General features: G+C 39.2%; 1 protein-coding gene across 1 annotated transcript; it reads left to right on the forward strand.

The window, feature by feature from the left end:
• The first annotated feature begins 1,167 nt into the window (after positions 1–1,167).
• si:cabz01068815.1 (Solute carrier family 51 subunit beta) lies at positions 1,168–16,387 on the forward strand. Its single transcript, XM_024265119.2, has 6 exons — positions 1,168–1,281; positions 1,812–1,853; positions 1,928–2,302; positions 4,611–4,736; positions 13,307–13,397; positions 13,465–16,387. Exons 1-6 carry the CDS (start codon positions 1,215–1,217, stop codon positions 13,760–13,762), a joined length of 999 nt encoding a protein of 332 aa, XP_024120887.2. The 5' UTR covers positions 1,168–1,214; the 3' UTR covers positions 13,763–16,387.
• The last annotated feature ends 522 nt before the right edge of the window (positions 16,388–16,909 follow it).

The raw sequence follows: 16,909 nt of genomic DNA on the forward strand, positions 1-16,909 counted from the left end.
ACAATATTAATTTTATGAATGTCCAGCTGAACTGTATTTTCATTTCCTGTCTTGGATTGTTCTCAAATCTAAATACAAATTTGAATAATCCTTCAATATTTTATGTTTTATTGAAAATATCGACCTTTCATTTGAGCAGATATTATTGTAACAGGTTCTATTTTGGCTGATGTTATTTGAATGTATTTTAAATACGATCAGAACAAAAGTCAATAGAAATTCCTTTTGTCCACATTTAATTTCTTCAGCAAAGACACACATTTCTGCATTATGTAAACATTTTAATCTCTTCCCAGGATAAATGTATTTGTTGTTTTACGGGATATTTTAGTGGATAATTGTAAAAACAGGAATGGTTTGGTTCAGTGAAAATGTTTAGAGCAGCTATGGAGCCACGTAGTTTCAGCTTTCAAAATAAGAGCGGTCAAGTAAGAAAAGAATCTCTGGGTGAACCTATTTTATAACATTACATGGAAATAGTCACTTTCATATTTTTTCATGTTAGCTCTACTGAGCCCCACCTGAGTCCAGGATGACAGAAACCGCATGTTCAAGCATTTGTCAAGCTTCCATTGTGCCTTTCTATGCATTTTGGTGCACTATCACCATTGTTACACTTGCTTACAGATGAAACATTTGTGGTCAGAAAGAGAACAATATCTTAACTTGTCAAATGTTCAATGTCTGTTGGAGCCTGCTCCGATGGCAGACCGCATGAGCCCCGACTACAGAGCACTGATGAGGTCTGCCTGACTGCCTCCACACCTTTGCCATGGCACTAAAAGCTTTCGTTAGCATCATCCTTTCAAGCTTTTGACCGACGAGTCACACACCTTTGCAAACAGAGGAGCCGAGTGGAGCGAGGAGCTGTCCAAACAGCAAGTGAACAAGAGGTCAAAGACCTGCAGTCTTTTACTCTGGAAGCGGAGCTTTATGCTCAGTGTTTAAAGATTACAGGCACAATCAGCTTTACTTTCAGCTATTTTACGAGGTTTTAGTGTCTTCATCTATGTTAGTATCTACTGACATGTTTCATAAACACGGCTTGTTGGAGATCATTAACTTTCTTTAAAAACTCAGACAATCATCGATATGGTGTGAATGAATCACACTAAAGCTGGAGTTCACAAAGCAGCTGTAATTTGATGTAGTAGAACTTAGAGTGGTTTGAGAGTCAGAACTTTCAGCTCAGACTCCTCCCTCTGAACTTTGAAATGTTTCTGTCAGATTTCTCTGAACAGTTGCAGTCGTCCTCCTCCCCTGGAACAAACACAGCAAGAAGTAAGTAAACCTGAATCAACTTGACTTACGGGACAAAGCTGTGATTCATATTAGCTGTGGCTTTCAGCTGATGGTACAAGTAGCATTACTCCAACATAGGAATACGTCTCTTTAAAATACAGTTCTTTGTTTTTGCATGGAGATGGTTGGCACAGCGCCTTTTTTAGATACATTAAAATAAGTACTTATTGAAACTGAAAAGGCAAAACAAATATTTTCATAGACATGAAATAACACAAAGAAAACAGCCACATTTAAAAAGAGAGGGAGAATTAAAACACTGTTAATGTGCATTAAATGCTTTGATCGTTCACAACCATTTAAACTATCTAAATCTGTTTTCTGGGAGAAGGAATGATGGCAGATGGATCCACGGTCTGGATAACAGAAAGTGTATTTGATTAATGGCAGTAAAACTTAGAGGATCAACTGTAAGCTGCTAATGTAAATTCAGGTTGTATATTTCTGACCACTAAGTGGAATTCCTGATGAGAGTAGTGTGAATTACAACAGCTCTGTCATGTCTGCAGACATGTATCCTGTCTGGATCCTGTGGCTGTTCCTTCTATCAGGTAAATCAGCATCTGAGTCAAATGCATCTATGAGGGGTTTGCTACATGAAGCTAATGTGGTGTACACTGTTCAGGAGGAAGAGCATTCATGATCTACAGCAGCGAGCACAGTCTGTGTCTGCAGGATTCAGGCACGAGGGAAGTCCAGCTGGAGAGGTGCAGCCTGGACTCAGAGGCTCAGCAGTGGTTGTGGATCAACCAGAGCATGCTGATGTCTGCAGCCACGTCCAGATGTTTGTACACTCAGTGGAGTGATCGAGTGCAGATGCAGTCCTGTCACGGACTTGATCCTGCTGGGTTAGAGTGGGACTGTTACAAAGGCAGACTCATTAGTAGAAAAACATCCCTGCTGCTGACTGCCAGCGGCCAGCAGGTGATCCTCTCACAGGAGGGCAAACTCTCAATGTGGAAATCTTTGGATGAGGAGGACTTCTGTGAGGAAAGACTCAGTAAGTACAGTAACACTCTGGAAACATTTCTTACATAAATGGACAGTTTAATCATGCTCCGATCTTCATGCATTTTGACATATTTTATGATCTTTATCTTTCTCTCTTGTTTATCTATATTGCCAGTTTGCGTTTGACCTTGTTTTGCTGCTGCACAACATACTTTTTGACCTCAGTCCTGCATTCCTGTTGCCTAAGTTGTGTTTTCAGTCCTCATTGCCAGTTTGAGATCTGAGATCAGCTATCTTTGGGACAAAAGATGCCAACACTTCAATAAGAAAAGCATTCAACTTGCTCTGTTATGTCAACTTGCTTTGATGGGGCATAGATACCCATCTCCAACTCTATTTTTGAATCACATTTAGGTTGTTATAGGCCTCAGTATAGGCCAGACCTATCCTTCAGTCCGGTCCCTCTGGATTTTATGAGGCAAATCTCTCCAGCAACTGAAACTTTAAATCATAGATCAGTTTAAACAAGTATGTCTCAAAGGAACAAAACATAAATCAATAAAATATCAAATCAAAGTCATCAACATCCCACTTCTGACACCAAGTACTGACTGCACCATTTAGAGTGGAGCGATGTCCACCACTGTCTTCAGCCGCATCATTTGGATAACTATCTGGATAAATACTTTTACAGGGCAAAGCCTTTTCTTAGTGGTTAAGCTATAAAATACAAGTAATCATTTTCATGTTGCTCCTGGGTCAGTATTACAACATAAAGCTGTTTATTGAAAAAGAAAAATACTCTCCATTCCTTCTTTTGAGGATTTACTAAAACATTTTTAATGAAACTGCATGCTAACCTCCTGGACTGTTTATCTGTGTTGGAGCTTTCAATAATTGATCCTTTCTTACACAGTTTTAGTAATACCACACCAATATCATTTCCCCCCCAGGGCAGTTTCTTCCATCTCAGCTGTTCTGGCTCAGCCATAACCCCGGGCTTACACCGCCAGCGCCACGGCTCCGTTGTGTCACGGTAGTGGACTAGCTACAGCCGATTACACCGGCTGCTGCTCCAGCCACAGCCTGTGAAAGCTCAGCCCAGACAGAGTAGTGCTGGATCTCTATGATCAGCTTCTTGTTGTCCATGGTTATGACTGACAACGCTGTGCTGCAACACACTTTGAGTAACACGTAAATTACGTAATTTTTACGACACGCTGAAACCGGCGAGTTCAGCGGAAAGTTTGTTTTATTTTGAAAATATACCAGATGCACTTAAAATTCGCTCGCGTGGTTTCTGGTTTAAGTCGTGAATAGCCCCAACTTCACCGAAAGTGATGACGATCAGCTGCAGCGTCCATCAAAATTTGAACCAAACGAAACGGATTCGCAGCGACGCAGAGGTCAGTCCGCAGACGCAGGACCTGAACGCCTGCAGTGGAAGTACCTCTCACACTTTTAAGTTACAAGAAGACTACGGCTCACACAACGGAGCCGTGACGCTAGCAGTGTAAGCCCGGGGTTAGTCACATCACTTGTTGACTACTGTAACTCCCTCATTTTTGGTATCCCTCAAAACTCCATCCAGAGCTGAAGTTGGTTCAAAATTCTGCTGCCCGGATCATCTCTTGAACCCTTTTCACCCATTGCTCCTGTCCTAAAGATACTAGGTGTTAATCCATCTCAGAGTGGGGCCTAAAATCTGTCTGCCTACTTTTAAAAAGTCCTCGAAGCCAGATCAGGGTCAAAGGGGCAGAGGTCAGTCATAAGCATGAAATCTTCCAAGAAGAGAGGCAAAGGTCAGGTTCCAGGTGAGGTTCAGGGCAGGCAGCAGGCAAACAGAGAATAAGCAAGGTCAGAAGCAGAAGATCAAATCCAGACTGAAACGGTCAGTAATGCAGGGAGAGCGGCACAAACAACACTTTCCCTGAGCTCTGAGCAGGGTTTAACCCTTCCCCCATCTTTGGGGTCCAGATGACTCCAACCATATATTAGTGAAACTCAAAAATCAATGATAAAAAAAGAAGTTCAGCGCACTGTCTTGTGGGGTCCAGATGACCCCACTTTCAATGTAAACAAGCTAAGGAGAGCGGAAGGGTTAAGTGTCCTGTAGGTGATTGGCAAATGAGAGTCAGCTGAGCAGTATCTGGGGACTGTGCGCTAGGGTTGCTGGGAAATGTCCTCAGTACTCTGGAGATGGATCCTGCCGCCGACCAGAGGGAGACGCAGAATTCTGACTCCTGACAATTACATGAGGCTATTGTTTTGACAGAATTCAAGGTCAATCTAAAATTGAAGAATAAAAGTTTTCCAGTGGCGCTTCACAAACAGAGATGCTGTCTCCTCCTCCTCAGGACTCAGGAGGGCGTCAGGTGACCTGTTGGACTATGAGGAGGATGTGGAGGAGGTGATAGACAAGAAGAAGGCTATGACTGAGGAGCAGAGACAATTTCTTCGCTGGTTTTACCGTAAAGAGGATTGTGAGTACTGCTGCATAATACTTTTCAAATGAATCAAATACTAAATCTTTTGTTTGGTACAGTGGCACGGGATCAGGCTCATTGGAACACAACATACAATCTAATTTCTAAAATTAAATTGTATGTCTGCTGTCTTTTAAAGAAACTTGCGCACCTGCCCGCTTAACCTCATTTTTGTTTTCCGGGCATTGTTTCCTCTTGTCAGTTGATAATGTTGCTTGTCATGGCATCCTTTAGACCTCAGAAGATGCAGTCTTTCAAGTGAAGATTTCAAATTATTCTGTATTAAATTGAATGAACTCTTGCTGATGGTCATAAGTTCAGTCAACATGACATTATTTCTAAATTAATACAAGTAAACTCTAAAAAAATGCCAGAAAAAATATTTTTCCTGGGAGCTAGAGAAACCACTGCAAGAGCATTGTGCTGCCATGGTAACAATTTTAATTCTAATTTAGATGCTTGAGCATAAAACAGTTTTGATAGCCAAAACACTGTTCTTTATGCCCCTTTTCTTTGCAATTTATGATACCTTTCACTTAGCAGCCCAGCTGTGTGTGGGAGGAGCTACTGCCAAATGTTTTCAGCCTGATCGCTACATGGAGCGGTGCTTGTGTATCTCATTACAATGTATAGAAGACATGGAGGATGATTGGGGCAGTGAAGGTTGTGGCTGGTGAGACACTGAAATGACAGGCTCATACAGGTCATTCTAGAACTGGAGAACATTTTATTTACCACCCATCATATTTCAAACTATCCACAAACAAAATGTTCAATCATGTAGTTTCTGGCTAAATCAACATGTCTTCAGACCAAATCTACAGAAACTGAGTGCTTGATAATAGTTTTAAAAATAAAAAAATCAGTCTAGAGAACCCCCTAAAATGCCATGTTTCCCTTGTTCCCCTCCTAATATCCAAATCAAATTGTAAACAAAAGACTTAAAGAAGAAATTGAAAAAAGAGCTTGTTTAATGGAAGCCCCTAGCTGTGGGACATTTGTTTAAATATAAAATATATAAAGAAATATAAGATATATAAAAAAAAATCCAATTACTTATTATCCATAGAACATGTGTTCCGCAACATGCATGTAAGCCTTTTAGCATTCATAACCTTAGCTATTAAAAAGACATTGATCCTGTTCTTGATGAATACCATATTCCCCCCTTATTTGTGGGGGTCAGGGACCGGAGGAATCCGCGAATATGCTGAATCCTCGAATACGGACAACCTCCAACACCAAAGGCGGATGTCTGTTACCGGTCTATATTCATCCAAATCACTTCTGATCATACTTTGTAAAACATTTATTAAAGAAGATCTGAGTATTGCTTAACATAAAGTTTTTCGTTTCCTTTTTTAAAAAATTCAGAACAAAAAACTGTACAGCAGCGACAGTGTACTTATTACAACGATGAAGAGTATCACTCTGTGCCTTAAAATCCCATGCTTCCGCCTTCTTCAATTAATAAACACCTGCAGCGGATGATAATTATCCTCCACGATTATCTTCTTCAGCATATCAGGATTTTTTGGGTCCGATCAGAGTCAGCTGATGCCATTTTTTTCATGAAGGAGCATGGAGAGAGCAGGAGGCGCTCCTCTGACGGAGGGCCGGGGGGGCACGGACGCCGCTCTCCTGACCCTCTATGTCGTCACTTTGAAAATCTGGATCATCTGTATGATGTCATTCACTTTACATCAAGAGATTGTGGTGCTACTGTGGCAGATCTGAATCCAGTTCTTCTTTATTATTAAAATTAGAACAACTATAAATTAAAACATTGCAAAAATGTCTATGTTTTAGCCTTAAAAATCATAAAGATATTAATGTTAAAAACATTGGCATGTGAGGACATTTTAAAAATAAATAAATCAAATTACTTTAGTTAAAATAAATGATTATAATATGAATTAATTATTAATTATTTCCATTAAATATAAAGTTATTTTTAGAACTTATCAGTAAAAAAAGACAACAAGGACTCCCAGAGTTAGAACAGTTTACAGCCCCGCAGCAGAACACAAACTGAAATATAGCGTTCATGCAAATGCCAAGACGTAGCAGACGAGCGAGTCACTACCTGATCTGTAAGTGGAACTCTATCGGATCCACCGCTCACCCCACATGCGCGAACCTTACGTCACTTCCACCCTCGAAGGAAGGTAGAAAGTGCTATACAAGTATACGCCATTTACCATTTTGCAGACTACTACGGAGCCTCTGACCTGACATGGGTAAAAAAAATCCCCACAAGTTATTATTTCGTTCCCACAAGTTATTATTTCGTACCCACGGATTATTAACTTGTTCCCACGATATAATTAAAGCGTTCGAACGAGATCTTTAAATAAAGAAAATCATAAAGAGACTCTTTTTCCGGCCGGACCGGAAGTGGACCGGGCTCTCGAAAAGGTCTAAGGAGTGTGCCAAAGTGCTATTTTTTTAATGAAGACAATGTATTTATAACTAAAAAAAACAACGTTGTATTTTATCTTTTAACAATAATCACATCATAGGTACAACATAGGTATTGTCATGTAATTAAAGTAATTATTGGTTTAAAAAGCAAAGCAATTTTATATAAGTTATTATTATGTATTTCCTCTCTGTGATGCTGGGAGCCAAAAACCATGGAAAAGAAAACCGCCCAACAAATTCATTAATTCATTCAGCAAAATCAGACACGTCTGGTTTTGCCGTTCTGCAGCGGCGTCACCCAAATGCTCCTTTTATCTCGACAAAAAGGAATAAATGTAAGTAAATCCAAAAGGACCGCTGACAGAATCAAATGTTGGAATGGTTCTCCCTCAAAGGCTTCAACAATGACTTGTACAATTCTCCGCCGTTATTAAAGTAGAAGTTGTTTACATCATGCGGTTTCGTGGTCGAGGCGTGGAAAGAGGCGGACACTCACAATAAACTCACTCCTGATTGGCGACAGTACTTCCTTTAGATTCATGACTCAGCTATGACTCAGACCAATCGCTGAAGATGGGTTGTAGACATTTGCAATATGGCGATATCCGTTTCGGCCTACTTTCGCGAGGAGAGGAAGTAATGCATTTCCAATGGGGGACCTCATTGCTCGCTAAGTCCATTATTTTTACAGTCTATGGTTTCTACCTGATGCTGACAGAGCTGAAGAAAAGCTCCTGATGGCTCTGGATGACACGGCGACTGTTCAAAATTCAAGATACTTTAGAACAAAGCTAAACCTGTTCTGAAATCATTGCTAATAACATGTCCTCGTTGACAAAGCTGATGACTGACAGAAGTCTTCAAAAGAAAATGCTTTATCAATATGATGATAAAAAGGCCTCAAAGCACCAAGTGCCTTTTGGTTACTAAAACAATCCTTTGAAATGTCTAACTAATCCATAATAAATTATAATACACAGAATCAGGTAGTAATTGAAAACATTTACTCTCAATCATTAACTTAATCTTAATAAAATATACTTTTAAAGACCCACTCTGATGAAAATCAGGTTTTATGTGTTTTTAACATGTTATTCTAGCATTTTTCTTATTATGGATAACAAAAGAATTTAGGATTAAAACAGATAAATACACAAACCCTTTGGAGATGTGATGGATGAAGACAGGATCACATCCTCTCTCAGATGGACAATATTCCTGGTCTAATCAAAGTCCTCTGGCTAGAAGGTCTCCCTGTGGAGCCTGGAGAACTCCGTCAAGTCCCCCCTTTCTCTTTGGAGCTTCCACTCACATTCTACGTCACTGGAAAACCTCTGAAAGTTGACAGCTGGAAAAAAACAACAATATATTAAAATATACTATCAGCGAGGAATAGTTTCTACCATTAGCACAACTTTGTTAGCCACGGAACGTTGTTTACGATTATACAAACGTATAAATGCTCTAATGTTAAACATATTGTTAAAACTTACTTGTGAAAGGTAATCCCATATGATCTGCTCTCAAAAGAGTCCAGTTGTTCCATCTGAAGGCTGCACAGACAAAAGGCATTGCTATGATGCTCCGTGGACTACAGCTGTTTGTGGACGTAGCATAGCTAACGCAGACTCACCAGTACGGCGGCCCCGATGGTTCAGTCCGGAGCTCAGAATGATGCGTTTATTCATGTAAAATCATTATGGTGAAAAACTGTCTGACCAACTTGCGTGTCAATTTGGTCATTTTTTTTCTTCATTAAAAAATAGCACTGTGGCACACTCCTTAGACGTTTTCGAGAGCCCGGTCCGTCTGGAAAGAGAGTCTTTTTATGATTTTCTTTATTTTAAAGATCTCATTCGAACAAATTAATTATTTCGTTTGAACGCTTTAATTACATCGTGGGAACAAGTTAATAATCCATGGGAACGAAATATTTTTTTTTTTTACCCATGTCAGGTCAGGGGCTCCGTAGACTACAAACGGACTACAAATGTTTTCTTCTTCTGTTTTATTTGACAACAGTTTACTCCTCAAGTTAAGAGGATACAGCGCCACTTACTGATACCGTATTATGACTCGGTTATACATTATTAACTCCACACCTGGTCATAACTATCAACAAAACTCACAATATTGAGAGTTATGAGATAATATTATGGAACAAAATGAATCCAGCATGTCAGAAGATGCTCCCACGTTCAATGTATGGCACGAAACGGCATCAAAGCTTTGGTGAGCCGGTTTGCGGGTCACAGCTCATGGCTGTGAGTCAGGACTCTGTTATGTTCTGTTTGGTTTGGTTCCACCTTTTCTTTCTGTGCAGGCAGTCTTTGGGTCCGGCCTGTGATCTGCTGGTGACACAGCTGTCTGCACTCACCTGATTATGCTGCTCCCTGTTTAAGTTGACTGCTTTCTTCCCTCAGTGTTGGTTCGTCTTGAATGTTTTCCCCTGTGCTCTTGAGCTTTTCTAGCTTATTTATTTTTGCATCACCTTTAGTTTGCCCTCTGTTGAGGGGATTTTTTTGTTATTATAGACTCATTTCTTGTGATCCTGAGACTTAGTTTGGTCCCTGCATCTGGGTCTCTGACTCCTGATCCGTGACAGACTCATCTTGTGAGTCGTGACCCACGAGACTTGAGTTGCAAAGAGTGAAAGTAAACAGGGCAGTAAACAATGACATATGGCTTAGAAGATACAGTAAAAGGACCATAAAAGCCTTAATTTTGGTCATATTTCAAAAAGAAAAAGAACTAATCATCACAATAATAAGACCCAGGGCATGGCATCATTGTTTTTGTACAAAGTGCAACAGTTGAACATTTCAAATTTTTGTACAAATTAATACATTATTTTGGAAACAATCCATACTGAATCCTTTCAATACTTTTATAAAAACATTAACCCTGATTAATACATTTTGTTTACGTGAATCTTCAATTAAAACCTGGGGGTTGCTCCAAGGACCAAGCTTTTCTACAGAAAACAAAGCTGTAACTGATCTTGCTGGCAGGAGAGGGGGACTCTCCTCAAAACGTTGATATACTCAAATGCAGTGTGTGTGACATGTGGGGAGACAGGAAAAAGAAAAAAAAAACGTGTCAGGAAACTAAGTGTATTAAAGGCTTTATTTCAGTGAAATTGTTTATTTGTTTGGTGTTACAGTACCTAACTTGTTGTGTATTTTGCACATTTGTTGAGTTTTGAGGGTTTTGTCATTGACTGGGTCCTTCTGTTTGTCTGTGTTTCGAGCCACGGTTCTGTGTGTGAATGGTGCGTTCCTGTTTAACTGCTGAGAACAGGGAAGTTTTAGAAGTAAAACGGTAATCAATGATGCATTCAGCTATATTGTTCAGATGAGAACTGCAGAAAGAGGCTGGGGGTCAGGGAACACCCCATCTCTACTCTACAGGGGCGCTGGCTGCTGCTCCCCCACCCCTCCCCAAGGCCACTTTGTAGCTTGTGCTGGAGGTAAACTCGGGTTCTTTTGAGCAGTCAGGAAGAGATGGACTGCAGAACTCAGAGAGAGGAGGGGTACAGAAGAGAGCACTCCTCTGGGCGTCGGCATGCTGCTAAGACCAAATGTTGATCATTTGACCACACATCATGGGCATATTGGCAAAACTATGGGTTCAAAAATTTTTGTCGCCATCCAGATCTGAGAGGCATGTTATACACCACATGAATATGTAGCCCTTGAATGCTAAGAAAATAGACAACCCCGAAACAACTCAGAACAAGGCAGTTTGCTGCTGAAGATTTATTAATTTATTTGGATGTGAGCGTATAATCCCTATCTTCCAGAAGGGGGGCAGACATCCAAGTAGGAAGCACCTGTAATCCCGGCAGGAAAGTAGGTCTAACTTGTAATTCCAAGTGGCCATTGTGTAGTCTTGAACACCTTGTTCAATAATTAGGGGCATAAACAGAAGCTTGGTTGAGGACAGAAAGTTGGTTGGCAACGGGGAGATTTATAGGAACTTGATCAAAACCAAAGTAACAGAGTACGAGGCACAGCCCTAGTCAGAATCATGAACTTTACAAAACTTGACGTGTGCTAAGAGGAAACAGACTACTATGAACTGGAGAGAGACAGATTGAGCGTAGAATCTAAGCTGCGGACACAGGTGAGCTGAATGAGCTTGATCATGATGAGGCTCAGCAGGTACATGACAGAATTTGCAGAAAACCGTACCTGAGATACATAATTCTGAAGCTGATAACTTGAAGCTCCATTTGTTAAGATTAAGTCTGTGTCACACTGCCACCACATACATTTTTCACATATGTAATTTTAGTCTATCATGATACGCACAATATATGTAATTCATAAGCATTCCATGTGTCCCTCATTCATTGATGTACGCCGTCAAAGTCAAGGCCAATCACTAGGGATGTCCCGATCCGATCCCGTGATCGGAAATCGGGGCCGATCACATGATTTGGGACTCGATCGGAATCGGACTCCTTTGTCCGATCAGGATCGGATATTTCATTTATTCTCATCATGATCAGAGCTTTATATTTCATTTTTATCATTCTGGATAAATACTCCACTAGAAGTCTGCATGTCATGAAAAGATCACAAAATGTCATTACCAGAAAACAGCAGCAGCTCAAGCAGAAGGCTAACTTGTAAACAAAGCTAGCTAGAAAGCTAACTTCCGGGACCAATAACTCTTTTAAAAACACTTTAAACTGACAGCAAGTGTCTCTATTGGTTTGTCATAACTCAAACAACAACCTCTAAAGGTATTCCAACAGAAAAAGACAGTATTTTTTTCTTTTTAATGTGAAGCTCTTCATGCTGCAGACAGATGGCTACACAGCAGCTGCTAACTGCTACATGCTAGCGCTGTGATTTAACTCCTTAGGAACCGAGCTGTCCTTTGATATGCCTGTTTGATTTATCTGACAGATACATAACAGTTAAGATAATTAACTACTGTAATAAAACAGAAAATGTGATGTCTTAAGAACTTAAAAAGAAGCACATAATCTTAAAAATAACTAAATAAATAAAACTAAAATAAATAAAAATAAATTAAAACTAATAATGACATCAGCTATTCATGAACACTCCCCTATAATTTATTTTTAAGAATTTTAAATGAGGACAGGAATCACATTTGGTCAAAAATGTTCAATAGCTCTAAAGATGTTAAAGCTAAAGTCACTAAACTTTATCACATGACTAATTATCACTTATATAACAAGAAAATTGTATTTATTTTCTATTTTATATTTGCTGTATTTTTACTTGTTTATTAAAGCTACTTCACAGAAGTTTTTTATTTAAGTTTTTAATGATAAAAGAAGGTTATTGAAATATAAATAACACTAATCTGTTTCTTCAGTTTATTCATGTTTTAAATGTCTTATAAAAGTATCGGATCGGGACTCCGTATCGGCAGATACACAAAATCAAATGACTCGGAATCGGATCGGGCCCCAAAAAACCTGATCGGGACATCCCTACCAATCACCTATAGGACGCTAAAAAGAAAAAAAGAGAATTGTCCTTATTTGATTATATGGTAACAGGGTTGCATGAAGTTGAGTGAGACATTTAATTATTGCTGACCATGTTTCAAAAGTATGGAAAACAGAAAAGAGGAGATCCATTTGCTCCACCCATTCTTTCTGATATAGTATTTTGATGATGTCAAGTTCAGAATAGCTTGTGATTCTTCGTTATACTTTATGCTGAAAGGGTTACAGTAACAGGGATGTTGTGGGACTCAAATTCCATGAATAATAACAGATTGTTACAGTGGTTTAAAATATTTGTGTCTGTGTTTCCACAGTTACAAGAGACAGCAACAAAATAAAAAAAATCAACAACAAAGAGAAAAAAATAATTCATTTGAACCCTTTTTTTAGATTCAGTTTGATAGTTGGGGGGGGGGACAAGAGAAAATTGCATTTTAATGGGTATTTGTTGATATTTTTTAAACTATTTCAATCATGCTTTTCTCCTATTTTTTTATAGATTTAGTTGTAGGAAAGGTAAATTTACTAAGAAACTACAAGTTTTATGTTTCTGGATGTTTTAAATATGTGATGGGTGGGGTGTAAAATGTCCTGGACGTCCCATGTGTTTACCAGAGTTCTGCAATGTCCCTTCTGCCAATGTTCCTTTCAGCTACAGCATGGAAATTTGTGCTGCTGGGACTTTCCTTCATCTGCCTTCTGTTTGGATTCCTGCTGCTGGGAATGGGGGCCATGGCTAACAAGTATGAAACCACACAACCACCAAGCTTCTAAGCATTGAACGTCACTTTAAACATTTTCCTCCAACAGGAGCCGAAAAAAGATAGCAAAATACAAAGCAGCAGCCCTTAAGCAGAAAGATGAAGAGCTGCAAGTCAGTTCAGGGATCAGCGACAATGGAAAGCCATCACATGGCGGACTGCCACACCCCTCCACATCCATCTTGGAGGATGAGCAGCTCAAAGCAGGGGGCATTGTAGTGAAATGGAAGGATGGCAACACTTCTTGCCTCTACTCTGATCCCATGGAGGAGGAGAAACAGGAGAAGGAGCAAACAGAAATTCCCGAACTGGAAGAGGCGGGAGATGATGAAGTGAAAATAGAATGAATCAAAAACACAGAGAGATGACAAAGCTCCACATTATTAGATTAGAAATGGTTTCTTTCAAGCAATCAAGAAAAAGTAATTCATGTGCAGTACAATCAACCATCAGAAGTTTACATCCATAAAGACACGTCAAGCACAGGATAACTAGACATTAAGAGATTGCCTGAAAGGGAGTGGGAAGAAGCGAATTTATATAACCCTACCCCGACTCATCCTTAACATTTCCTTCACGTTTATTATCATTATCCTGTTCGTAACTTAAGATCAGATATTTATATCTTTCCAACAGAGATTCAGGTTATAAATCCTCAAGTAACAATAAATCACATGACTAGGTATGTAGATATAACGCTATTTCAGACTTTGTCATTGCATACGTAGATCTATGACCAAAATTCAGACAATTGGTTGTTTTTCATTGGAAAAAAATAATTAGAAATCAAGTATCAAACATTAACAAAAATGTATACGTATGCAGATTATTTTCCAGTGGAAGCCATTAATGTAAAGCAAGTATAAGAATATATGTTGATTTTTGTTTTTCAATAGAAAAATCATTAAAATATAACAAACACACATGAAAATATGTAGAGATTATTTTCATTAGAAACGTCATTAACGTTGACCAATTAAAACGTGAGCTTATATGATTGTGACGAAGAGGCTGAGGCGTTTGGATCCATATGCTGCATGGTATAGTGAGAACGAAGAGTATAGAAGTGTTTGTGACTCAATTCAAAGTAAAAAGTCAATACTAGAAATGCTTTTTCATTTTCACAATGTACCTGCTTTACTTGTCTCTTAAATAAGGTTGGGCACTGATTGGGTTTTGTGCGGTGCCGAAGTGGTTCTTTGGTTTCGGTTCCTAATCGATGCCAATTGCGGTACTTCAGTAATAAAAATAATGCCTGCATATTCCAAAATCAACACATTTTTATTCCCAAATCATGCTCATGGTTAAGACCTAAAATAAACATTTTGGGTGTTGTTTTTTGACATGCTGGCTGCTCCCATTAAACCAGAGCTCCACATCCTTCAAGCCGCAAACCGGTGGCTCGCCACTCCTTCACCGTGCAGTTACATGTGAAAATGAAAAAGCCTTTCCAGTATCGACTTTATTTGGAATTTTAAGTCAAACGCTTCCATAGTAGAGCTGGTGAACACAAGACAAGGCGTAGTCAGGAATAGTGATCTGTACTGAGGCGTGTGTCGAGGAGTGGCGGAGGAGCTTCCGCGAAGCGCGTATCGAGGCTTGCTTCATCTAGGGGAGGGGTCAAGAATGATGACATCCGAAGCTTCGCTGCCTATCTGTACCACGTGAATGATTCATGAAGTGGTTCAGGTTGAGTCGTGAGTCTCAACAGCGGCATGAATCCCGCGCGCTCCAGTCATAATAGAGCTGTTTGGTGGAGAGTTATGGTCGGTGAGTTTGAAGATAGTTTGGACAAAGGCTGGAGATTTAGAGAAATGATAATAAAATTAATATTAATGAAACACAAATGCTGTCCCTTAAACACAGTGGTCTGATCTCAATGTAATTAAAGTAGGATCGTTGTCCAAACCCTTCACACTGTGACACTGCTTTGTCCCACGTATATGCTTTAAAAATACATTTTATTTTTTAATGTTGAAGCACCTGTTTCACCCTTTAGAGACCAGAACCAATTGAGTCAATCATCAATATTCATTTATATCTCACTTTTTTATTCTTCATAATTAAAAAAAAGTTCTGTAAACCAAGAAAAATGTTATAAAACGGGCAAACTAGTTTATATGGGCACACCCCCACCCCTTTAAAGTACCAGTTCAGCAACAGCACCCATTAAATCTAAATCCATCCACCCTAATTTTCCTTTGAGGTTGAGAAAAAAAATATTTGCTTATGTTTTGATACAAATAAATTAATACAAAAAACAGGAAAAAAAAGTATACAGCAATGCACATATTTTGTAAACTACTTTATTGTGCTGACATGTTTATTCATAGGCTTTTTTCAAAATGCCACGCTTCAAATTCAAGTCATTTTTTGTGTCGACTGGATTTCCTCCTAGAGCACATGAAGCTTCATGAAGCATTGCTCTGGAGTTAACCAATTGGATGAAAGGCTTCAATGCTTCATGAAGCTTCAGATGCCCATCACTAGTCAGGAAGCTGGCCAGGGTCAGAGCACAGGAGCGATTCAAGAGGCAAATAAAACAGGCAGGGGTCAAAACACGGAGAGTCAACAGGGAATCAATGCTCGCTGAATACAAGAGGACAAAATAAGACTTGACATGGAGCAGAGTGGAGAGCAGGATTACATCTTAGTGATTAACATGAATGGGGAACTACCATAGACTGTATAAGAACTACTGGTGAACTACTGGCAGTGGCAGGTGCATGATGGGAAATCGGGTAAGGAAGTAAATCAGGTTCAGTCAGTAATCTGGAGAGGGTCCCCTCTGGTGGTCGGAGGAGGACATGAGTCCTGACAATGATCAAATAAAGTCACATAATGTAACTAAAGTATATAAATACATAAAGTTTTAACTGATCATCTTGTTTTCATGTGAAGCTTATCTGACGGTTTATATTTTGTTGTGCTTCTACCATATGTGAATTGATCATTAAATCCTTTTGTCACACTGCTGCATTCCTGATGATTGCTTCCTGATACCTTGCAGTCCATCTAGAGAATTTGAAACAATAAAGGTTCCTACTTGAGAAAATTAGATTACCGGTACTTCAAAACAATGATTGATCATCAAACCTCAGAGGATCCTCCTGATAAAGAGTGAGATCACAGATTAATGTCATGGCAGTAATGTACTGCTTATTATTACATGGCAGAGTAGAAGCTGAATTGACATTTTCACACTGGTGACATCTGGAGAAGTGACCAAAGCGTCCACCCTGGAACAGGCATGCCTCAAGTTTTTCAATGTAATCAATACAAATAACACTAACTGACTTCCTTGTAAATAATTGGGTTAACTCTACATTGAGAAACTATTGAAATTACTAGAGCAAGTCTTTATTTATTTATACAGTCACTAGAATATATTTTCTTCCAACTCAGTAGTTTATTTAAGAAGCTGAAGACCCTTTTTCATAATTGTCTTTTAATTCTGATTTTAATTCTAATTTTAATCTTTTGTAAAATACTAT

The sequence above is a fragment of the Oryzias melastigma genome, unplaced genomic scaffold, assembly GCF_002922805.2.
Source record: "Oryzias melastigma strain HK-1 unplaced genomic scaffold, ASM292280v2 sc00359, whole genome shotgun sequence".
NCBI classification, from domain to species: domain Eukaryota; kingdom Metazoa; phylum Chordata; class Actinopteri; order Beloniformes; family Adrianichthyidae; genus Oryzias; species Oryzias melastigma.